The sequence below is a fragment of the Seriola lalandi genome, unplaced genomic scaffold (genome assembly GCF_002814215.2).
Source record: "Seriola lalandi dorsalis isolate HSWRI2012SDOR001 ecotype SW California unplaced genomic scaffold, Sedor1 jcf7180002054387, whole genome shotgun sequence".
NCBI lineage: Eukaryota > Metazoa > Chordata > Actinopteri > Carangiformes > Carangidae > Seriola > Seriola lalandi.
In genome coordinates this window covers 291,765-317,100 of record NW_019524940.1, presented here as the reverse complement: position 1 = coordinate 317,100, position 25,336 = coordinate 291,765, and the positions used below count along the sequence as shown (strand labels likewise).

The window sequence follows — 25,336 nt, the reverse complement described above, 5'->3', positions numbered from 1 at the left end:
ATCCAGAATATTAGATAAATCTGTTGTTTAACTCCATGTTTACCACATCTCAGGACCTGTTTGTGTTACTGCCTGGGGTGTTGTACACTGTCTACTTTTTATTCCTGTCTAAAAAGTCATGCTACCTGCCTGTTGCTGTCTATCAGCGGTGGTACTGAAACATTCACCAATCTATACACAGGGGTGCCACATGCTGTTCTCAGTGCTGAAACACGACTGGAAACTTATTTTCCTTTTTATTTCCTCAGGAGAAATTTTACTGACTACGTGGCCTCACTGTATGTTTTCTTAGATGTAAGACGTGATCCAATCCAGGGGACACATCCTTTGGAGGCTGTATTTGAAGAGCAATTGCATCACAGCAGTGCAACTAGGCGGTCCCATTTCGAAAACTCCTTCAAATGTGGCGCAGCAATGCAGCAACAGGAACGATACTTCGTGATGCGATGGGATGGGCAGGCACAGCTTGTGGCGCAAAGCCAAAATCCTCTGTAATGCAGACAGTCCCATTTCGGTTCGGTCTTCCAGGTCCATGACAACACACCGTGTCCTCCAAAGGACGTGGCCCCTGAAGTGGGACATAGCTATAGGCTTGTATTAAGCCAAAGCCAAGAAATTATTAGTTTACCTTAGCATAAATAATGGAAATTGGTAAACAGCTAGTCTGACAAAATCCATCTTCCAGCAGACATGAGAGTGGTATTGATTTTATGTAATTATCCCCAAGAAAACAAGATAATAATAATTTCCCAAACGTATAACCTAACTTCAAACTATTGTACAACAATTGTAATGGATTTGATGTAGTCTGAATATATACAACATGTCTGAATATGTAAGTATATGCATTAGCAGTCGAGTTGTTGATTAATAACTGAACAAAACATTTTGATTATTGATTTTATATATATAGTTATTCATTAAGCAAAAAGTTGTAACATTTTATGCTCCTAGCTTTTCAAATATGATGATTTTCTTGGCTTCGGTGTTTTATATCATTGTAAATTGACTGATTTTTTTTTTTTTTTGACTTAATTGGCCAAAACCAGCAAAATGACTAGCACGTTGAGCTAAATTGTAATTTAAGTTTAAGATTAATGGAAATACAAGTTCAACTAACAATTATTTTCATTCTCGATTAATCTGCAGATGATTCATTGAATCAACCAATTAGTCATTTTGTTTTCAAATTTGCAGCAAATATTTGGTATTGTTGCTTGCAAAACAATTAATCAGTTGTCAAATTTGTTGCCAACTAGCATCGTGGCATCAGCGAATAGTTTCACTTCTAAAAGAGAATAACCATTGGTCGCAACCCTAACAACACTAACTGGAAAAAAGCCACAATTACATTCATCCCCATACCACTGCTGACACGCACTCTTTATTGCATAATTAATGCCAGCATGTCCTGCATGTGCACGGGTGTCTGTGTGTAACACTAATGAGTCATGATGTTCTGGCTGCAAGCTCAAAATGTCAACGCAGCACAGTGGAAATGAGAGTATTTTTAGAGAGAGAGGGAGAGAGAGAGAGAGAGAGAGAGAGAGAGAGAGATAGAGAGATCAGCCAGTGAAACAAGCAGAGTGGACACCAGAGCGACAGAGAGTGAGATGGTGAGCGACGGGGAGGAGGTGGAAGGGCAAAGCAAGTGAAATGACTTAATAGATTCTAAGTGCTGTTTCGCCGATAAGGAGCCAAGATTTAAATCCAATCAGTGGGGAAGATATTTAATGAAGGAAAGTGTTTGAAAGCCGTTTCCTCTCTGTCAAAACCAATGCTGCTGGGATGACCCCATCTTAGCTTTTGATACTCTGAAATCAATCAGCTCTCCCTGGATCCACTGCAGAGGATTTCTCTCCTCTCATCCTGTACTTCTCTGCTTTTCCTCCCACTCTTTTCTTACTTCCTTACCCTCATTTAGCCCTGTCCCCTCTCTCTGTATTTTTAACAATTGCCTAAAAACTCCCTTACACTATATGATTAGGTAAGGTTCCCGATGGCGCACCTGTAAAACTGCATGCACTCTGTATGTGAGATGTGAGCTATTGGATAATCGAACCATCACTGCACAGAAAAATCCATTCTACATTCCTGCTCTTTCTGTCTCCCTTATCTTAGACTGAATGCCCAGTGGACCGCACCATGCACAACTGTTTACTGTCATCACACAGCATACTACCAGATTGTGCAGCGTAACCTGAAATTGTTTTATTAAATCATTTTTTTCTTCTAGTGTTTCTTACTGTACCCTCTCACTGTTACCGTTTTCTATACAGTGCATATAAATATCCATGTGGTGCATGTGTGCCTGTGTGTGTAGTGCATGGGTGAATGTATTCTAACAAGATGGAAGAAGAAGAAACACATACACACCACCCTTCTTGTATCTTTGAATAATGAAGGATGGTGTAACCCTGTGTAACAGAGGTCACTCCATGCTGCTGCTCAACATACAGTAGTGATTACACAGGGCAAAAAAGGGCAGTTCTGATCATGTGTTACAGTGTGTCATAATCACTGGAGAGGAGAATATTTTAGGAATTTAATATCTTGTGAAAAAAAATGGATCCTATATATTTAAAAAAAAAATTTTTTGGAATATGTTTCATAGATTTTAACTTGGTTAGAAAATTGTATCTTCCATTGATCTTCCTGAATGTTTTAATTCTTGATTCAGAAGTTGAAAATGAGCCATGATAAAATATCATGCTGTTGACATTCTCCCGTCTGTTGTATCAGCTCTAATTATCCACAGATCTTCTCTGACTGGGTCTGAATGTGCTTAAGTCTGCTTCAGATCAGGACTCTCCTTGTAGAAAATTAATTAATGCACATTCTGTTTGGGTAAGTTGTTAATCAATGTAATGTAATTGTTAAATCAGGTCCACCATTCTGGACCCGTGAGGACCTCTACAGCAAGGCATTGATAAAATGCTTTTTTCCCACATATCAAAACTCGTGACACAGGTTAGCTTAACCCTAATGATAATGTATTAAGATCATCAACCTCTTGCAGTCTCAAGACTGTACCTTACACATAGCCATCAAATCTGTCAAAACATCCTAAGAACGACCCTGAGCACATAATTTAAACCTGGTTAATCCCCTCAGCTGCAGAGGAAGCACACTCCTCTGTTTTCATGCAATACGCCCGCGGTGGAAATTGACTCTGAAGCCTAAGATAACTACTTCTCTTTGTCGAAAGAGTGGAAATACTGAGAAGGAGACTCAGTGTGGCTGAAGCAGGAGAGATCATCATGGTGGGATCTGCGCTGAGGCCAAATTGAACCTAATCTGATTCCAGAAAAGAGCCCCCTAACCGCTCTAAACCCAGGCAGAATAATCATTTGTTTTGCAATACATTGATTCTCTACTGCCAAGACAAGCTGCTGACAGTGCAGCTGAGGTCTAGTCTTGTACCGTCTGCCGACTCACACTGCGCCAAAACCACAGCACAATGTAAGCGTGTAAGACTTTATCATAGCACCGCACAGTTCAGTGATAGAACAGCTAACGTGTACATCAGTTCTCCTGTCTGCAGTCTCAGACAAGACAAGACAAATGATATGATAGTCTGGACCATAACACAAAACCATCAAAACACCATAAAGCATAACAACAACCAGACAAGAAAAGCCACTGCCTAACCCTTAAATATTTATAGGACTTTTAAATACAGAATTTAGAAATAATTATAATAAAAAAGCACCCAAAGAACAAAACACAAATGTAATAATGCACCATTTTTCTAGAAAGGAGTCCTCAGATAGCAAAGCTACAAATCACTTTGTCAGGACATGTTCCACTTCTTTTGAAATTATGGATAAAGCTATTTTTTGCAGTGCACATCCTCCTCTCACTGCACCAGCAGCCAAGAGGAGCATTAAGAGAGAGACATCAATTTCCTTTTTATCACTGCCCTGCTCATCATTATGTGTTTTACTGCTGAGGAGATGAGCATGGTGAGGAACAAAGGCGGCTGACAGTGGTACTTCCTGAACAAATTTGATTGGCTGGTCTCATCAGACCACAGCTGCAGCGAGCTGAGGCATGAATAAATGTGGTGTCTGATTCTGTTACGTTTCATGGTTTAGTTCTGTTGTTTGTTTGTTTTATTGCTACTGTCACTGGTGCTGTTTTAAGAATGAGTCAGAATATAGTGTCAGCAAATATGCACTATGTGTTGAATAATAAATGAGACATATACAATGTAAGCTTGATCATTAAAATATATGGAAACACTTTAGAGGCAATAAAAATTCTTTTTAGCAGCAGACAATTTCTCTTTGAACTAAAAACAAAATCCTTTTTTATTATATTGGTTACAATGGACAACAGCAGATTCATAATTGATACCATATACATTATCTCTACATGCTTCTTATATATCACCTCATTTACAATCTTAAAATATTCAATCAACCTCCCAAACATGTCTTACACAACACAACTGAGGATGAGCAAGCATTCAAAGGGCCAGGGCACAGGGATTAATTGACTGTGCCTTCAGATTAGGATTAGTCCAGGTTAGCAAAACGCCCTCTAACACTGGATAAATGTCAGGCTTTTTAGAAACTGGACTCTGGTGTGAGTGAGAGAGAGGGGGTGGGGTTCCTCATAGAACAGTGTCAGCCAGCATGGCGTCCTCTAAGAACCTTGCGTGTTTAGTTTACAGAGATAAGGAATAATGACATGGGTTGATTCATTCATCAGCATGGCAGCCAGACACAATGGGTTGGTTTCTGTGTGTGTGTGTGTGTGTGTGTGTGTGTGTGTGTGTGTGTGTGTGTGTGTGTGTGTGTGTGTGTGTAGCTATGTGATGGTGAGCCAAGGTTTTTGAGTAAATAGGATAACGCTGCAAACCATAGAGATGAACTGGTTAGACAGAAAAAAACAGAGAGACAGACAGAGAGACAAGAGGTGGAGAGGGTGTTATTTTTCAACTCAAGTATAATAAAAAAGTGGAAAACCTCCTAAAACTGAAGTACTATGCTTTGTGCTTTGTGGAGGAGAGAGAGAGACATACACAGGTATGACAAAGAGAAAGTAAAGGAGAGAAGAAAGGACTGGCACAGACAAAGGCAGAGCGAGGAGAGGGGAGGAGAGAATAGGGAGGGGGGATTTCGTTCTGGGCTGGTGTTGGCATTACCCACGGTTTCCCTCTGGAGTGGGTAGATAACATCAGCTGGCACTAATAACACACACACACACACGCTCAGAGCAGAACACTGATTTAAACGATAAAGTTAATGTTGCTTAGATCACATTGTCGTAAAAACAAGGTCCTCTCAAGATTACGTTTATGTTATCAAAATAACAATGATCAAAAGAAAATGACGTAAGACTAAAAAGACAACAGAAAGACCTGAACATTGGGAACGTACCCTTCATAAATTGGGTGGTTCAAGCTTGACAGAAAAAAAATGATGAAAAATTAACAAATCTCTCCGATTAAGTGAGATTAAGAATTAGGTGATATGTTCAAATAATGTGACAACCACCAATTATACCCAGAATTTCAGAAACAGTTTGACATTTTGAGAAATATGCCTATTTTCCTTCTGGTGGACAGTTAGATGAGAAGGAGTCACCGGCCAGCAAACAGGAAGAAACAGCTAGCCTGGTTCTACTCAAGGGCTAAAATCTGTCTACAGCACCTCTAAAGGTCGCTAATTAACACATTATATCTGGTTTGTTTAATCTGTGTAAAAACCAAAAGTGTAAAAATAGCAATCAGTGGATTTTACTGTATTTGGCAAGGCTTTCTCATTCCAACCATTTCAGAAAAAGCAGTGTTATATTTCATGGTGTTTCATGGTCATATAAGATCAATATCTAGTACAACATATTGCTGACCTGTCAAAATCACAAGCACACCCACACATGGAGACATGGACACACATGATCGCACACTAAGACCCAGAACACAGTGACCAGGGAGGGGAAAAGGTTGCGTATTTCCTCTACAAATTGTGCTTTATGGGATCGGAACCCACTATCAGCACTGTATGTGGTATGTAACAATGTCGAAAATAAAATTAAACAAGAAAATGAAATAAAACAGATAAAGGAGGTTAGCAGTTTGCAGAAGGCAACAATAAAAACTGCAAGGACACCATAAAGACCAATCACGCAGCAGAAGCATGTGACATCGCTGGCAGTGAAATCAGCCTAGTGGTTTGCTGAGAAACAGCTGCATGTGCGCCAGTCCTTGAAGGCAGCGAGAGCAGGCCGTGCAACATCATACACATGCTTCCACTCTCCTCTAATCTGTGTTGGTGGTTTAAAAGCCGTATATAAAGTATAAGAATCAATGACAATCTGTGATCAAACAGGCAATGCAAATGACAGGTAAGCCTCTCTGGGACACACACCTTATGCCGATTGTCTTATTTTTAATCACATAACTCAGGCTTGAGTGTTTTGACAGAAAGAATTCACATTGATTAGATTGATTGTGCTGTAGTTGGTTACTATAACATGGTCCACAAATGACATTATCAACCAATCAATACTGTGTGTTGCTGTGACCTACAAACCCCATTCAATTACATCTAATAAGAGCAGACTGATACTGTACCAGCCAGGCCTTTCCATTATAAAACCCAATAGCCACAGTATGACCAAGCAGGACTCACGAGGGACCACGACCATTTGGATGCAGATTTTGAGCAAAGTCGTAAATCAAAATGGAAATAAAAGACAAAAAAAATTAGCAAGACTTCATTTGCCCCATTGAAACCAGACACATTGGAAGTCAATAGTATGAGATTATAAAAACCAAACTTATCAAGCCAATGACCCAAGGCAGGGTCAATTATATTACTAACACTGTCTGAGTGACAATGACCCTGACCTATGAGATAATGATGATGAATGACTGTGGGCGGGGCTTGCATGGAGCCAGGCTATGTGGCTGGTTAATACCTCTCCAGGGAGGTTTTTGTAGGGCATTGTGGGCTGCAAACATGCTATAACAAAATTCCTATTCAGCCCAGTGGGGCCTAATACAACACAGAGACAGGCAGATACTCAGCTATTAAAATGTAACAGTGAGTGAACAGACTGCAGGACATAATGAGCACGTTCAACCTCTCCATCTATTCTGAGAGTGGCCACACAGGGAATGGAAATTCTCTCCCACGCACACTTGGAGAAGGAGTTACTCAATGCAAACACACCAGTGTAAGCTTTCTAGGCATTTAAAACAGCTGCATATATTCTGAGAAATTCACAGATATTGAACTACAATCTGTTGTGAACAGATGTAGTTTTCTGTTGATCTGTGTAACAACAGGAAGTGCAGCCCTTTTATTTTACAAACAGACCTGCATATGTTGCATTTCTGCTAACTTTACTTCCTCTTTCCTTTTTGCTCTGATCTTTCCCTGTGAAGAACTGCATCTTTTACACTCTGTTAACCTTTGTGTTTTTGTTATATATGTGACACCACGTTATTCTAAACAAGTGTACAGTGGATATATCATTAAGTAATAAGTTGTATTAATTTTCATACATTCTGATCATTCTTATTGTGCATTACTCTCTCTCTTCCTCTTGACTCTCCTCAGGAGGACACAGATTCAACCGTTGCCATGTCTGGTGCCATGCAATAAAGAAAGACAGTCCTGGGAAGTGTGGTCCTTGTCCACTATACAACACAGAGTCAGACCCAGCACTTACACACAAAAAACACACACACACACACACACACACAGTGAGAACCGACCACATGCAGAATCCCTCCTAATTAACCTGCCCATTCAGCTGAATCTGTTCTAGCACTTTACAGAAACCAAACCACTCAGAAAGAGGTCGAAAAAAATAAGTGTGATTACGTGGTGTGGATGCACCAGAGCTAAAATTAGACTCTCTGACTAACCCAAACTAGCATCTGCACTCTGCCTATTCTGACAGATGACACTGGTTGAATTGGTCACAATGCGACACAGCAAACCGGCTTCAGGTTTAGAGAAATCACTGGTAAGAGTGTCTTAGGTTTGTTCATCCTATTTAAATACATGTGGAGATAACACATTGCTCTGTTTGGCGAGAAGCAAAGAAGTGTACCTAATGAGATTATTTCAGACTGGGAACACTGAATGTTTAAATATATCCATATTTTAATCTGTGTGAGGGGAGGGGGGTCAAATTAACACTGATGTCTCACAGCAACAAGGTGGAAAACCCTACCAGGGCCAACTGGGACCTTTCTGTGCTGGGGAGTGTGTATGTTTCCTCTCTCGTGCTTTTAAGTGAGGTGAATTGGAAGCTAAAAATTGCCCTGTGATTGCAGCCAAAAGGGTAAGTGTGATACACAAGCCACAGGTGAAAACGATACATTACTATTCTTAATACAGGATCTTTAGTGTTCAGAAATAATAAAAATGTTGGCCATTTTAAGACTTTTAGTAGAACTGAAACAATTAGTTGGTGATCATTGATTAATTTATTAAGTCAGTTTTCAGACAGTCACTGATTCCCGCTTCTCAAATGTTAGGATTTGGTGCTTTTCTTCTTTTTGATATATTGTAAATTGAACATTCATGGGTTTTGAACATTTGGACATTTGCTTAAATCATTTAGACATTAGGGGGAAACCAGACAAATAATTTTGGCAAAGCACCACAATCAGTGTCACATGTGTCTGTCATTTTTTGGGTTATAGACTAGGTTTTGTCTCCTGTTCACGGTATATATACCAGTTCTGAGCAAATCTGAATTGTTTAACTTAAGAGTAATAATTATTTTGGTCATTTTCCACTTCAATTTAACCCTCCTCAGCATCAGACCCTAAATTATCACTTAAAAATGCTCTTATAAATTTAATTGGAAGAGACAAATCTAGTCCATTTGGCCAAACACAAACCATTAAAGACAACACTATCATGGATTATATAGTGACTGCAGTGTACTCAGCGGGGAAATGGTGACCCGTTTGACACATTTGTTCTGCCTGGTTAGCTCTGAATGTCACCCCAATTATGTTAATAATCACCACAGCATTATGATAGAAAACACATAGGACCTTCAAGCAGAGTTAACTATTTAATAGACAATGATTATGTGCCTCACAACGTTAAAACAGTTTGAACTCAGGCTGAACCTTGACTAAAGGATGAAGAACAGCATTTCTGTGTTCATGTCCACTCAATCAAGCAAAGCATACTGTGTTTACAAAATGATTCCAAGCCGTAAAAAATAAAGCAAAACTAAAAACAGGATTTATTTAGGCAGGGGAGATACCTGTAAGGTTTTTGTCAAGATCTCAAATCTCAAATCACAAACACCAACTGAATCAAAAAAATAACAGAAAAGTAGAGGGAAAGGAATATTACATCTCTGCATCATGACACATGAAGTTGCCTGATACAACAACAGAGAAACAAAATGACTGCTCTCCACAGTTTGGTGCAGTTAGCTCTCCACAGAAACAGTAATCATATAAACTATCATTGACCACAGGAAAATACAACAATGCATCACATTGTAGGTCTTTAGCAACTTCATAAATTTACTGCAACAGACTAGACAAACAACATAAATGCTCTAAAGGAGTTTTTAAATCGAAAAAAAAAAAAACATAAATGCTCCATGATAAAAGAATTTAGTTGTTACATCCAAATCACCAGGTCATGTGATGCTGCATGACATTTAACATTTTGTCACCTCTTTATATATTGTGTATGTTCATAAACGTTTTTTTTTGTTTTGTTTTTTTTTACAAATGAAATATTACAACATGGTGGAATATTTTCCATTATCTACTTTCATATCAATATACAAAAATATTAATCTATCTTTCTCAAATGATTATTTTCTAGCACCTACTCTTACTGTAGATGATCATTCTTTGATCACAGGACGATATACAGCTGAGTATAGTGACCAACCAACCTTAGCTAAAAATTAACCTAAAATGTAAAAGTAGCTGTACACTCACGACTATTTTTAAAACCTTTCTGATTGGAGTGTAGATACAAAAACATCAGTAGCCCAGTGCAAAGACAGGACGCCGTGGTCGATTATCAAAAGGAATTAAAGTGTTGAGGATGTCTTGCTCTGCAGCTTTTAAGCAACAGTTTTTAGAAAGATAGTGGAAAACTGCCGGTTCCCATGAGAGGGCATTACAGGTGATCATCTGGGAGTACACAATTTGCTCACTAACATTTTTCACTGACCCTAATGACAGACCTCAAGGTTTAAAGGAATGAGAGAGGGATGGCGGGAAAGACAAGTTGGGTAAGATACTTGGCTTTTAAAAAACAGGGCTTCTTCAACATTTTCTACCAAGTGACTCAGAGCCAGATGTAGCAATATTGTATTGTCGCAATATTGTTTTTATTTTTTGTATTTGTAGAAATGTTGTAAAAATACTTCAGTGTTCTTTAGTTTCTTACTGGCTCTATGGTTCCCATGGTTTTGTGAGCCTCTGAAATGGCCACACTTTCTGTCGTCCTGTTACAAAACCATGTTTTATCATGTTGTATCAAGTATCTCAGATACTGTACAAGAAATCCCCAAGGCCCCAAAATACCTGCAAAAGAGATTATATCTGTAACTTCATTGATTAGTAACTTGCTGTGTCATGCCAAAGTAAAATAAGATTAAAGTCTGTGTCACTCTAGATTTAATTGTGTTGATGTGCAGCAGCCTTGTTTCACACCATTTCATCTGTGCTGCGTTAGCACCACTGCCACATACTAAGCAAACATGAGATGCAATAAAGCAGTTGACTATTGGTGACAGTCTCTGGCTAAGACAAACACACACCCATACACTCTCATTTATTTACAGCAGGAGATCAAGAGGAAGTTGGACAGTACGCCAACCCTCCAGTGTTGTATTTTTAAGTGGCAGCCAAGGATTTGTGAATAAGTTACTAATGGCAGGACAACAGAGAAGACTAGGGCCTCTAGGTCAAAGAGGATCATGGGAGTCACGCTGTTCTTCTTTCATACGGGCTCAGTCAGACTAAAAGCCCTGCTGCTGTTCAAACCCTTTCACCAGAGAAGAAGGTTTATATTCATCGATTTTGTAAAAGTCTAGATTACATTCAGTGATAAGAGGTATTTTAATGTACAGTGCCAATGTTTTCAACATTTTGATGTTTAGCAGGTATAATGTTTACCATGTTTACTCTCTTAGTTTAGCATGTTTGCACACTAACATTTGTTTATTAACTCTAACGTACAACTGAATGTGATGGAGAATGTTATTAGTTTTGCATGTGCCCATTACCTAAAGTATAGGACAAATATTAAATTTGACCAGATGATGGAAATTAAAAATCAAGGGATCACCAAAATGATTCTAATTCAATCCTGAAGACTCATAGATTTGGTCTTTACCAAAGTTCAATCCAGTCAATAGCTGTTGAGATATTGCACTCAAAAAACAAAAATGTCAACCTCTTGGAGGTGCTAGGGAAAAAAAAGACATCAGGATGCATGGAAGTAGGTACTGTAGTTTATGGCAATTCGGCCAAAAGTTGTTGAGATATTTCAGTCTGAACCAAAGTGACTGATGGTCTCTGTCTGTCTCACTGCAAGAGTTTACAGCACACAGCTGTTATTCTTTATGATTCGTCTGTTTTTCCTCGTCCCCTCCGTGCCCTCTGTCCTGTACAGAATGTCTCGTTGCCCATTTCCCTCTCCCTCTCTGTCCCATCCTCCCTCATTTCCACTCTCCTCTTCCCCGAGGTGTGTTTGATGGACTGATGTTATTATCTCTACCTCCTTCATCCCTCCGTCTTCAAAGGAGGGAGATGACTGTATCTATCAAGCTTTAGTGTGCTTAAGAGACGCCCCGGGCACTGTAGTGCTCCACTCACACTCTGAGTGAAGCTCAGCGGGAAAAAGGGGGAAAGCCTTGTTTGTATTTGACAGACTGGCAAATTGGTAGGGGAAATAACCATATTCCTTCCCTTATCATTTGTGTACTTAATACTGTAGATAGATGTCCTGCATTGTCTGCAGTAAATCAAGCTCTGTACTGTAAGTGGCTGCAGGAAGCTGACAGCGAAAGTTCAATAAATGTCAACGAAATACATCAAATCTGGACAGTAAGTCTCAGTGAAGATAGATAGCTTGTGTGTTTGACATTTGAGGTGAGTTATACTTGGAAATACCATACTAGGAAGGGTGTATTTTCACACAGCTTATGCATCAGACAGCTAGCTATGCTTAATAATGGCAGATGCTTAATATCAACAATATAGTGACTTTAAAGAACATACACCCTCATGGAGCACAGCACTATGTCAAACTTGACGTGATACTGAAGACAAGTTATTCTAGACCATCTACATGTTTAGCTGTCTGTCAAATACAACCTCAGTGTAGTTTTTTCATTAAGATTTCATAGGTCCAGACATGTCAAGTAAAACCGGCTTTGATGTACAGTGAAACAGACAGTGATACTCAGTGGTTTGAACAGACACCTCCTCACACAGTAATATTGTCTGAGGTTCAGTGTTTACATGTCACACCCACAGGTGAGCAGGCGGCAGAATTAATTAGTCAACTGAATTAGTCACTTTTCTTCTACCTAGTCACACAGACACTACAACGTGGACTACTCTCTGACAGACTTGCTGCTTCCATTTGCATTTTCAGCTACTAAAAAAGATCTGACACAATCTGTCCACCCTCTTTGTCTCGTTCTCTTCTCAAACATGTACGAGCACACACTTTTACTGTATTACACCTTCTGACTCATTGACACACTCAACTGTGATTTCATTCCCTGCATAATCACGCCTCTGTTTTTTTTATTATTTATTCATTTATTTTGCGCCTTTCCTTGTTGTTCCACTATTGTTTAGCATGATTGTTTCATGCTTATTCTGTTACCCAATCCACATATCTTTGCAGATGTGTTTTGTGTATAGGGTTTGATTTTTATTTCTCATTGTGAAAATAAATAGCTAAAATAAACTGAGATTGTTGTTATGTCAGAATTTATATCCCAGAAGGACGTCAGTATTGTGCTGCATCACGTGTACACTTAGAAGACTGCGTTACAATTAACATTTAATTTGATTACAACATCTGATCTCAACACAACCTCTAAATACACTGCTCTTTCATCGTGTCTAACATTAGATACTACAACACTCACGGGCTGAAATTCCATGACATGTTTGTTTTCCCTCTAAGCCGCTTCCTCCATATTCAGTTCCTCCAAGTCTGTTTCTCTGCAGAACAACAAACAGTGGTTTATTTGTTCAGTCCGGTCAAGCAGAGCGTTGATACAAACTCACCGAGTCATTCTCATGCTTTGCGTCTAGATGAAATACCAGAACCACTCCACTGGAATTCCTCACTTCCCAGTACTGACTCCCACTTCTTTACATTGTTTTGTGTACGTGTGTTGGAGCACTACTAGCCTCTGTCTCCAGCTCCCACATGCTGACATTGTTGTCATATTCACACGCCAAAGAGTTGGCCTCAAACTAATCACTTGACCTGACAGGATTAGATGGTAGAAGAATAGTTTTCTGCTATTTTTTGGGTTGAACAGATTGGACAATGGTCCCTAGTTGAAAAATACTGGAATTTCTTTTAAATCAAAATTAATGCTTTGTTACATTATATTGGAATTAACTACAACACTGGTGAATAATAGAAGTCCCTGTTTAACTATGGGGGAAAAAAACCACCACATAGAGCTTTAAATGAATGTTGCTGTAAATCTCCATACTCCATGCCCATATTCCTTGCCGATAAAACAAGGCTGGGTCCAGATTCCTGTAGCACTGATGTGTCTCCGATTAATGATAAAATTACATAAACTGACAAGTGCAATTTTCCATCATAGAAATTCACTCCCTCCCGCTGCTTCCACCTCGGCGTGGTCCCAGATCATTTAGCGAGAGCAGGAGACGTGAGAGTGAAGCTCATCATTTCTCTGCCTGTGTCCCCAGATGACTCTTGTGTCATTTAAGTTCCTGCAGTAACTACAATTGTCTGGATGTTACAGTTAAAAAAAAAAAAGAATACATATAAGCGTCATCATGCCCAGGGGCTCTGGCTGTTAGTTGAGCTAATATGTGACAATAACACACGCTAAAGCAGACAACTTCTGGCCTCTTCACAAAGCTTTAAAAACTTCCTGTTCGTCCTAACTTCTCTGTCGAGTCCACACAGAGCTGTATAACTAAAAGCTCCTCGTTCCACTGGGAGTTGTATGACTAAAAGGCTCCCGCCATTTCAACCCACAGCCACACACATTAAACGTTGTGCCGATTCGTTCACAGCAACTGAAAGCTTTCTGATTCAACCATCAAATTTTATGGACCCTACTCAGATGCTGATTTACTGAGGGAGCTGTTCTGTCTTGACTATTCCTCAGCTTCTTTGCCTTTTTAAGCCCAGAAAGATCCAATATGCATGTTTAATGATCTACCAGGTATCAATTATTTAGCATACAGTGGATTTACTGCTCTGTGGGCAGAAGTTAATGGTCTGAGCTGCTATTTCCACCTGGCCAACAGACCGACTGATGTGGGCTGATGAGGGTACACAGTCAAGAGGTGTGACATGATGAATGAATTACCTCAGCCCTGAATCAGTGTGTTTAACTTTAGCTGTAGCTTTTACTGTTCACTGAGGCCAAATACAGACCTTTGAAAATGACAGTATGAACCAGAGGTTTTCAAACTGTGTGGGGGGCAGCAGCAGCAGCAGCAGCAGCAGCAGCGTCAGCATAGGCACACAATTAAAGTACTTTAAAACATTTAGCACCCAATTTCTGCAATGCGCATCAAAATTGTACTCCTTCTGGATGTCATAACTCATTCAAATCTGAACACACAGACATAACACACATATGCGACTTACACTCCCTGAAGATGATACTATCTCTGATGTCCATCGTGAATAAGTGTCCATAAATCATACAAAAAAGATGCTCTTTATTTCTACAGAACATGCCTGAGAATCATCACATTTTTAAGTTTTCTTCAGGATTACAGTGATAGACCTCTGATAACGCTGCTAATATATGCTAATAGCTAATTTGGCATACTTTTAATGGTGCCAAATGTCAACAAATATAAGCTAAAAAAACCCACAAAAAAAACGAAAAAACAGTGCTAAAGTTGTGGCCAACAGTTACTGAATCCGTGTCTGCTATTTCCACAATCGAGTCCGCTTCATACAACAGTGATATATCATTAATCATTTAGATCTTCCTTGTGCAATTTACACAAGAATGTTGAAATCTTACTGGCAATCATTTCCAAAACCATCTGATGAATGAGCAAAGATTCGAGTGCTAGAGGAAACCTCTCTGACCTCTCAACTATGATGATGCCAGTTCCACTTAAGCCAGTGTAAATAATGATGCTTTTGGGAAGCTGTTTTGAAATGTTCCCATTACTACAATGCTGTAGCACGGTTTTTAACAATCCTTCTGTTGTTTCGTTGGAAATTACAGTGACAGTGCAGTGAAATGGACGCCTTTCGAGTGCTGAAGGTTTTGACGTTTTCAAGTGAAAACTGTACATTTCAGAAGCAGAGAAAAGGGGGAGAGACAGAAAGAGAACAATTTTACTCCACTTAATGAAGAAGTAGCTTGAAAGCAGCAGGAGTTGACTCACCAGGACTCTGTTCTCCGTCTTGTCTCCTTTGATCTCCAGTTTGACTCTCTTTCTCAGCGACAGCTTCACCTTCCTCCCCAGTGCATCCCTCACACTCTCTACACAGACAGAAGAGAGGAGACCAAATGAGGAGAGGTTCAAACAAGCATATCAGTGCATTGAGTTAAAATGTATTTTTGACGGAGGATTAATTAGAAAAAAAAAACACAATTCCACATAACTGATAAGAGAAGACAAACTTGCCTCTATGTGATTCATCATGCATTACAAAAAGCATCTTTCTTCTTTGTAGGCTCTTTCCCAAAAACTCAATCACACAGACCCAATCTAAATCAAAAGCTCAAGTTGATTCTGATTTTCAACATTTTGACTTCTTCAGCGGAGCACAGATCACTGCTCCTCTGCCTCAGGGGGACTAATTCCCCATATCCGCTGATTAGAAATAACATATTTAATGAAAAATGTATCAAGCCCAATTGTAACACGCCACGGGAGGAAAGATCTTTCTTCTAGTTTTCATTTAATTTGCACATCAGGAGTCTCTCTTCTAAGTTGTGAAACTGTCACCAGTAATGTTCACAACAAATACACAGTTATGCAGTCAGAGAGAGTAGTAAACTGAAAAACCCTGTGCACATGTCCTTGCATAAATATTTGTCTATAATAGCGCTGACACTCTTAGATCAACACTGAATTAGTCAACAACAATTTTGATCATAGATGAATCTTAACATTGTTTATCAGGAAAAAAATGCCAAACATTTGCCGGATCCAGCTTCTCAACAGTGAATATTTGTTGCTTTTCTCTGTCTTTTTTTTGTCACTGCACATTAAATATATTTTGAATTTTGTACTGTTCCTCAGACAAAACATAGTATTTGAAGATTTCAACTTAGGCTGTGGGAGCCTGTGATGCACATTTTTCATAACTGTATTTGTATAGCACCTTTCATATAATAAATGTAGCACAAAGTGTTTTACAACAAAGAAAGTTTCAGTGCTTCACATGAAAAGTCATAAAATGAACATAAAACATTGTTAAAAGCATTGATCTAAAATGACAAACATTAAAAACAACAATGTAAAATGAGATAAACTAATGAATAGAGATAATAAATCATTAAATAGGCCTAACATTTACCCTAACATTTAAAAGAAATGCTGAGCAATGCATAAATGTGGAGCAAAGTGCAAATTTCAGAGCTAGTTAAAGGCTAAAGTGAAGAAATAAGTTTTGAGCTATCTTTTTAAAAATACTTAGTAAGCTGGCTTCTCTGATGTCTATAGGTTATCAGGACGTATCTATAGAAATGTATCTATAGAAACGTCCACAGCCAGGGAACTGGCTTAGAGAGCAGAACTGGGTCAGCGGCCGCTCCACGCTCCTCATTCAACCATCACACAGCAGCTGATACAGTGTGTGTGCACATGTGGCTGAGACAGAGGGGGATTCTGTGTGTGTACATCTGTGCTGGCATGCATGTAACCTCGCCCAGAGGCTTCCTCGAACCATCGTCAGATCAAAGTGAAACTAATAATTAGGGAAAGTGCAAAATGGTTCATCTGCCGTCCTGGAGATTTGCTGAAGACACTCGACTGGAAATGTGCAGAATTTTCTACTGCAGCATTTCTAAAATTCTAGCTCAGATACCCAATAAGTAATAGTGACTACGTTTCCAGTGGGTCTCTGCACAAAATGAGTACGTTTTAATGAGCCTGGGCGAACTAATTAGTAGAGATGTTATAAATGAGATTCTGACAGGAACTTTTTCTGTCCAGGACCAAGCACAGAAGTTCCTGACAGAATCTCATTTACAACTTTTTTACCAATTTGTTTTTTTTTTTTCTTTCTGCTAATTCATTAAATCAGTGACACGAGGGACATTTTACTCGCCAGCTGCCCTGTGGGTCATATTCGGCAGTTGAGGCGTGTACACAAGGTCACACCAGGTTGCACTTCAGTGAGGACTTGTGTGTAAGGCAGGGAAATGGGAGACCTATGGGCTTGTAAAAGCTTAAACAAACAATTCACAAGCCCATAAAGTCACTTTCCCTTTTATGGAGATTTGTATGTTGAGGATGTCACAGACTGGACATTAGACATCACTATAAAGGGGTGTTCGTGGCAAACAATTTTGGAAGTTTTTCATATCACAAAACAAATATGATCAAATAGTGGTGGATATTTAACCATAAAGATAAATTAAATCATTATAAATCAGAGGAAATTGGGACGCTGCTGTTGTCTATTTTGACATTCTGTCCCATTTACGATACATAAGTCTCCTTTCTGGTCTTTTGTCCGAATACTTGACCTTTGTATGTAGCATCATCGGTCTATAATTTTCTGTGCGTATGCAAAGAAAAAGTAGAATGTAAAAACTGATACAAAACACATTCTAGGTTTTTGCATTTAACTGCATCTCCTTGGTCTTTTGTCATTCTGAGCAAGTCGGGGCTCAGTGACGAGCGCTCACAGCATCGCAGAGATGACCGAACTGTCAGCAGGACCAGTGGTGCTTTGCTCTGTCCCCTTCCTCTGTCTGACACTCTTTTCCTCAAAAGTCTCTCTCTCCCTCACAGACACAAACTAGTTGACCGTTAAGAAAAAGCGAACTAACTCTGTCTTTGCCTCGTTACCTAATGGAAAATGTTTCCCAGACATCATATTTGCCTTTTCAGTGAAATATCTTTTTAGCAGTAAAATATCTGAATGTGTGCACCTCAATACTCCATGTTGGTTCCAGCAAATCTGTTATGTGAATGTGTTTGTTTGTTTGTTTATTGTGTGATGGTGAATCACCAGCACCAGTGAATGTTTCAAACAATGGCTGGTTATATACCCATCCAGACAGCACCACATGACAATAGGATCATGCCAAACCAAATTACGTAGGTTAAGTGTACAGTGTTGGGTAAGTGAGTCAGCTAGAAACAGGGAAATGGAAGTTGAACCATTAAAAATCTGCATTTCCAGTCCTAGAAAAGGTCTTTCTATGGTGAGAAAAACACATAACATGTCCCATCGTCTATATCAAATGAGATACAGAGACTTAAAACATTGCTATTAAGTTTCCTGGAACTCATCATTACCCAGATAGTCTGTACAAAGCTGTACAAAAGAGAAGCTCTGCACATCCAAAATACTTTTCAGAGGACAGAAGACTCAGGAGGGAAGACAGGAAATGTTTACCACATTAACCTATAAACTCCCACTGACTCACCAGTGGTTTAGTTATTTCAAATTCAGATCCTAAAATGTCTAATTATACCAAATATGTCAGACTGTATGTTTAGGGAAATGTGTAGAAAATGACGCACAGCACATTTACAATGTTACAGTGTGTTTGCTTAAATGAAAAGCTGGAACAAGCTGATGGAGAATTTGCAACATATGATACTGTTACTATCAGATATAAGATGATTTTAAATCACCCCAAAGCTACTTAAAAGGGGAAAACTGAATGTTTAAATGATACTATGCTACACTTTAACATCATGGGGGTGAAATTCCCTCATCAAACTGACAGGCTGGATAACACCGAAACCAACATGTGATAGCTTTATGAGTCTGCAAGGATTTAAATGAGCCACAGATACTTTGATGGAGTAAAATGGCTGAAATACTCTATGACTCAGTAACTAAATGCATGTCTGGCCAAGTGACTGTGTGACCTAGCAACATTTTCCTATAAGCCCCATCTGCAGTATGTACTGTCTTTATAACTCTTATAAGGAAAAAATGGAACCAAAGGAGGCTGGCTTGTGTGAGAGAGATGAAGAGAAAGGTATAGTGCTTGTGCTAGTCCAACATTGCAATGAGGTGTCAAAAACTGAGCTACACTGCCAAACAAAGAGACCCTAAGCTTCAGCCAAACAGCCTGCAGGACTGTAAGCTTTGTCCACAATCAGTACAAATACAGGAAGTCAAGAGAAACATGGCAGAATTTAGCCAACAGCACCAGAGTGGTAAGGCCACCAGGCATGTTAAAACTCCAGGCGGGAGATGTGAGAGTGGACCACGGTTAGTGTGTGTGTGTGTGTGTGTGTGTGTGTGTGTGTGTGTGTGTGTGTGTGTGTGTGTGTGTTGGGGGGAATAATCCTGTAAGTTATGTGCTGGGGGATGACAGGCTGACCACTCACATCTAAACTATTTGGCTTTTCCTCCTAATGTAGGCTGCTGCTGTCCACATTATATTAAATGCACCTTCATTATCAACAGCAGCGCTGCATGTACACACAGCTTAAAGCTTTACTGCAGCTGAAGCCTTTTCAGTCTCAGTGAAGATGTCTGCAGAACTAAGTAATATCTGTTTAGGGGAAATGTGTTTTGCTAACCCCATAACAAGGAAAGGGATACTAATTACGACAATAGAAACTGTCCCTATGAGGATAATGGTTGGATATTAATCATATCCCTAAGACAATAACACTACTATTGTGTCTCTGCACAATATCGTGGCTGTATCACGGGAATAGAATACATTGTCTGGATAGGCTTCAATAAGATCCCTACAAAACTTGTTAAACACAGGAGCACATGGACCCTGTGAGCTGGTATGAGGAATATGATTATCAGTGATTGTTCCAGTGTGGACACATGGCTACAAATGATCCGTGTCTGCTCTTACCCAGAAGCTCTTTGGGGACCTCTGACACTTCCTCGCTCATTTTGCTGAAGATAAAACCCAAAACAACGACGAGAGTTCAGTCAACACATCGAGAAGCCTCAAATACTGAGTTAATAAGGAGCGAGGGGGGGAAGTGTCAGGTGGAGCCGCCGCCGCCGCCGCCGCTGCCGGTGTTTCTCCCGGTTACATGCTCCTCTCCTCCTCTCGCGGTGTCCGGACAATGTATCCGCGTTTATCTGGGCGCATCTCTTGTCGGTTTAACCAGCACGGGGTTCAGAGGTTGTCTGGTGGAAGAAAAGAAGGAGAAAAAACCCGCTAAAGTCCTCTTAAAATCATATTGAAACCCAGCAGACTCTGAGCTTCTGCGAGATGAAAAGACCACCGCTCACGCACATCCTCTCTGGCCGTGGCCCTACCGTAAAGCTGTCGGTAATACAGTTCCAGCCAATAGTGGAAACCGGGGCCCCTCCCCGCTCGGTGATGCGACAGCCAGGGAGACGATGCGATGCCGGGGCGGTGTGGCGTGGCAGGAGGGGGCGGTGGTGATCGAGTCAGCCCAAAATTAATGAGCAGGCTACCGGCTGCGCCCAAGCTGGGAAGCAGGGACCCCTAGCGGTCCTGGAAGAGGCCCCACGGTGTCCCAGTCCCATGCTTCTATTGCAACACAGTGGAGAATGCGTTATGTGCCTATATACTGTATGTTACCAACATAACGTCTAATAGATTATATAGTCGTATCTATGATAATCCAATGCATAATATAGAAAACAATACAGGCAATACACTAAAATCAATGAGGGAACAGCATGGGAATTCTTTTGATAGAAGTCTGTTCCTGCAAAGGGAGGTTTATGCTTTTAATAGCCCTATAAAAAAAAAAAAACAATAATAGACTACCAGACACTACCTTTAGAAATAATAATGATAATGATAATAATAATAATAGTAATAAGAGAAGAAGAAGAAGAAGAAGAAGAAGAAGAAGAAGAAAGAAGAAGAAGAAAAAGAAGAAGAACACTGAATAGACACTTGTAGCCTTTACAGCAAAATCATATCTGATAAATAACCTAAATAAATGACATATTTTTTTAGCACTGACAACAGTCTTATTAAACTAATCAATAACATATTTAGCATTGACAACAGTCTTATTAAACTAAGGCCTGTCTTGCCTTGGACAATAAAAACACATCGTTTAATCAATCTTATTTCAAAATGCTTTTATTGAGAAAAATTACAAAAGGACCAAGATCTGGTCTATCTAATAGTCACATGGTAACCAGATCAATGATAGATAGGTTGCAGTTACTTTGCAATAGGCCATTTTGAAGACTGGAAAAACGTTTCTGAATTGAAATGTTTCAGCCTACAATGACCGAAGACTTATAGAGGTAGGAGAGCGATACCTTGTGGAGACTTTGTTACATTACAGCCAGACAGTGGTTGTCTCTGGTCAGAAACATTTTTGATTACAACATGCACTTTATTAGCTGCTGCGCCAGGCAGGAGGAGTTTAAATGTTTGAATTCACACAATGTTACATAAGTTTGTACAACATTTGTTTAAGTCATTGCTCATTTTCGTATAAAAAAAAGTTTCTATGTAATTCAGATTATGTAACATTTTAGTCATGCCATAACTTCAAGATATTTGCATATTTCACATCTAAGTTTCTCCCAAGTTTAGACCCATTGTTCTCCCCTTCCAACTGACTCTGTCAGTCTTATAGAGTGACTCACATATTTAAGCTACAGCCTGGGTTCTGCTGCTTTATTTCCAAAATTCTCTTCTCCAGTTTTTCTGCCACGGAACTGAGCTGTGACGCCCTCAGCATCTGTGGCAGTTTTCTCAGCTGCTCCTCTGGAGCCTGGGCCAGCCACGCTCTGATCTGATTCAGGAGAGGACCTCTCTGTTTGGGGACTGACTTCTCAATGTACCTGTTCGAGGGAGATGATGGTTCAGTAAGGTCTATGTATTAAGTGAATTAAGATGTAAAAGGAGTAGTTGAAAAGGGGCAAGAAAAAGAAGGAAGTGGGCTCACCTGCTGACAAACTTCTTCATTTTTGACACACGCATCCTGTGCATACCGAAGACTCCTGAGATGAACGTCCTGAGCGCCTCACCTGAGAAACAAAGTTGAGATTGTCGTACGATATTACCTTGCTGACTCCAAATTCTGTCATAAACATTATACATACTACAAGTTAAGTACACACCTCCATTTGCAAGCTCCTCGCATGTGCCACACACCTTGTCCTGGTAAATTGAATCGGGGAGGAGCGCAACCTGCCCGCTTGCGCATTCCCGATATTTTACGCACGTTTCCAGCGCAGAGGATGAGTTGGAGAAGAAGCCGTGGGAACACGTTTCACAAACAGTGTCCTGTTGCAACGTACCTATAATAACACGAATGCATTTGGGGTCATTGCGATGTTTGAAGCCAAGGCTCCAGAAAGACCAAGTGATCGTGTACCGTTTCTATACACAGTGATTTCTAATTCAGTCTACTGCCCAACTGTTTCAGGCTGCTACTCTATAATATTGAGTGACTGATGCATTATTCTTTGGATTATTGTATTTCTTTACTTCTAAAGATTCACAAATGTGTACAAGAACATTGATGATGTGAATTCTGGTGAAATGTAACCAATCACACTGAATCAGAATATAGAAATTAGTAAGTGAGAAAAACATCAACATTTTTAAAACATCATGCAAACATATCTTTAGAAACTATCTTTCCTCAGATACATACCCTTCATTTGAACACCTTGTCCGGGCTCACACTCGGAGTGTCTCATACAGAAGTCATTTGTCCAGTAAAAGCCTTCTTTGCACCGACAGACCCTGTTGCTGACCGCGGAGCACTCCGTTTCCACCTCCTGGTTGTCGGTGCAGAAGTTGTTGCAGTACAGACATCTGGGCAGGTAGTTCCACAGCTCGGTGAAGTGGTTGCTTCTGCATGGCGCGCACTGGGTGGGTGTGCTGGCGGTGCACTGCGCAGTCATGTGAGTGCCTGGTGGACACTTGTCACAGGTGAGACTATCCCCAGTGTACGGGTTTCGGTACTCAAAGGTGGGGACGGCTCCCCCCGCCAAGGAACCACAGAACAAGAACAGCAACGGAAAGATGAGCTGAGGAGGGAGGAAGTGGTTACTGTTCCTGTAATTACTTCTACTACCACTATTACTAATAGTACTACTACCACTACTACTACCACTACTACTACTACTACTACTACTACTACTACTACTACTACTACTACTATTACCACTACCACTACTAGCACTACCACTACCACTATTACTAATACTACTACTACTACTACTACTACTACCACTACCACTACTACTACTTCTACTACCACTACTACTACTACTACTACTACCACTACTACTACTACCACTACTACTACTACTACTACTACTACTAGCACTATCACTACTACTACTAGCACTATCACTACTCAACTAAACCTTTGTATCACATAGCACAGTTGATCAGCTGGGTCAGACTTTGTTTGTCCAGTCACTGTTCACACCTTTATTGTCTGAATGACAGCAATGTAATGAAATTAAGGAACAAGTGTACTGGAAAAGTACCATTTGAAAAATTATTTATTGGAAACTGCCTTGATCTCCATCACTGTAACTGATTATTTGCTATCTGAGGCAGACAGACTTTGACAGCAGCAGCATTTGTCTTATACTTGCTGTTGCTACGGTTAACAACTGTTATCAGTTTTCAGACCTAAATATTTCATTGTCTTCACATCTAAGTATTCACTTGCAGCCAAAGAATAGATTTGTATTTGTTAAACACGGTCCCTGATTCGTATGATGAAACTTTAGTCAATTTCTCATTAGATATATTTACAATAAATCAAAAAACCACAGACTCTTTTCTTTTTCTTATTGTTCTCATTATAAATTTACATAAAAAGTTGATAGAAAAATATTGTTCAAAATCTTGACATCCTCTCTATTTGATTATATATATATATATATATATATATATATATATATTATCTGTCTCTGTCTTTAACAGAATACTGTCATACAGATCACTCACCATGCTGATGATTGGCATGTTGTCAGTCACTTCAGTCAAAGAGGGTTTGACAGTGGGATCAGGTTCATTTTTATACAGTTCATACAGGAACTGTTTTTTCTGTGTGGGCGTTTGTGGTTGTAGATAATAATTTAAAGCTTCTATTCAAAAGGTCAAATCATTTCCAGCTCCTACATCCAGACATAGAGAGAAGCTGAGGTTTTGGCCCAGATGATTAAGTGGTGGAGATTTTCTAGGAAGTTGAGGTTGATGGTTACGTGTGAATGAACAACAAAGCAACAGGTTAATCAGTTAATTATATCCACTTCAGTAATATTGAATTAGGCCAGCTTTTTCCAGTTTCCTCTGGTCTGTGGGAAGAAACTGATTTCCACTCCACTCAAACAGCTTCTTATTTACTGCTTAGGGGACTAATATGCAAACTACCTACACGTAACACATTTCGTCCTCTTGCTCTCTCCTGACACTTCCTGTCCTGCTCTACTGAGTACTGTCGAGTAAAGGGAAAGAGTTTGAAAAATAAGAAACCCAAAATCAGTATGAGGTCTGTGATAATGTTGTTTACATTTCCCTTCATGTGTTTTCTTTTGGTAAGACTGATCATTTTCCTTTGCCCATGTTAAGCTTTTATAGATAAAAAAGCTTATACATAAAACACTGGAAAACACTTTTTTGTCTGGCTTATGCATAATAATTTAGCTACATGCAATTTATTATACAGTAATGTATTACAGCTCATTACGCAGAGGTTGTGAAACAATTAAATGAAAAAAAAAACATTTTTGGGAAATATCTTTGCACAACCACTTGAAAATGACATTCTAAAATTTCCATTGATTGAAGTGCTCTTTATTGACATTTAATATAACATTTTCTGATTTCCTCTTAGGTGGTTTTGGTGACAGTCTAAAATATACGTCAACGAGCCTATAAAGTCACCTTTTTCCGGTTAAAGAATTTCAGTGAGTCACTTAATATGAGCAGAATGACGGTGTGCTGATCAAGCAAAATGAGGTGAATTCTTTTA

At 39.5% G+C, this 25,336-nt stretch overlaps 2 protein-coding genes across 3 annotated transcripts in view; both read right to left on the bottom strand.

Moving 5' to 3' along the window:
- LOC111657210 (F-actin-uncapping protein LRRC16A) overlaps positions 1-20,675 on the bottom strand; it is an 85,364-nt gene extending 64,689 nt beyond the window's left edge. Inside the window, exons 1-2 of one of the 2 annotated variants that reach the window (XM_087174828.1) lie at positions 20,239-20,675; positions 15,608-15,705 (exon numbers count right to left, since the gene is read on the bottom strand). In XM_087174828.1, coding sequence (XP_087030954.1) covers positions 15,608-15,705; positions 20,239-20,278 — 138 coding nt within the window. In that variant the 5' untranslated portion in view covers positions 20,279-20,675. The remainder of the gene's footprint in view (positions 1-15,607; positions 15,706-20,238) is intronic. The other variant, XM_087174827.1, reaches the window with a different exon arrangement.
- A 768-nt stretch (positions 20,676-21,443) lies between these two features.
- Positions 21,444-24,397, bottom strand: LOC111657215 (tumor necrosis factor receptor superfamily member 5-like). The gene is made up of 5 exons (XM_023409307.2): positions 24,310-24,397; positions 22,994-23,372; positions 22,455-22,634; positions 22,280-22,361; positions 21,444-22,175 (listed from the first exon to the last, which is right to left on the bottom strand). Exons 1-5 carry the CDS (start codon positions 24,325-24,327, stop codon positions 21,974-21,976), a joined length of 861 nt encoding a protein of 286 aa, XP_023265075.1. The 5' UTR covers positions 24,328-24,397; the 3' UTR covers positions 21,444-21,973.
- Positions 24,398-25,336: the final 939 nt, after the last annotated feature.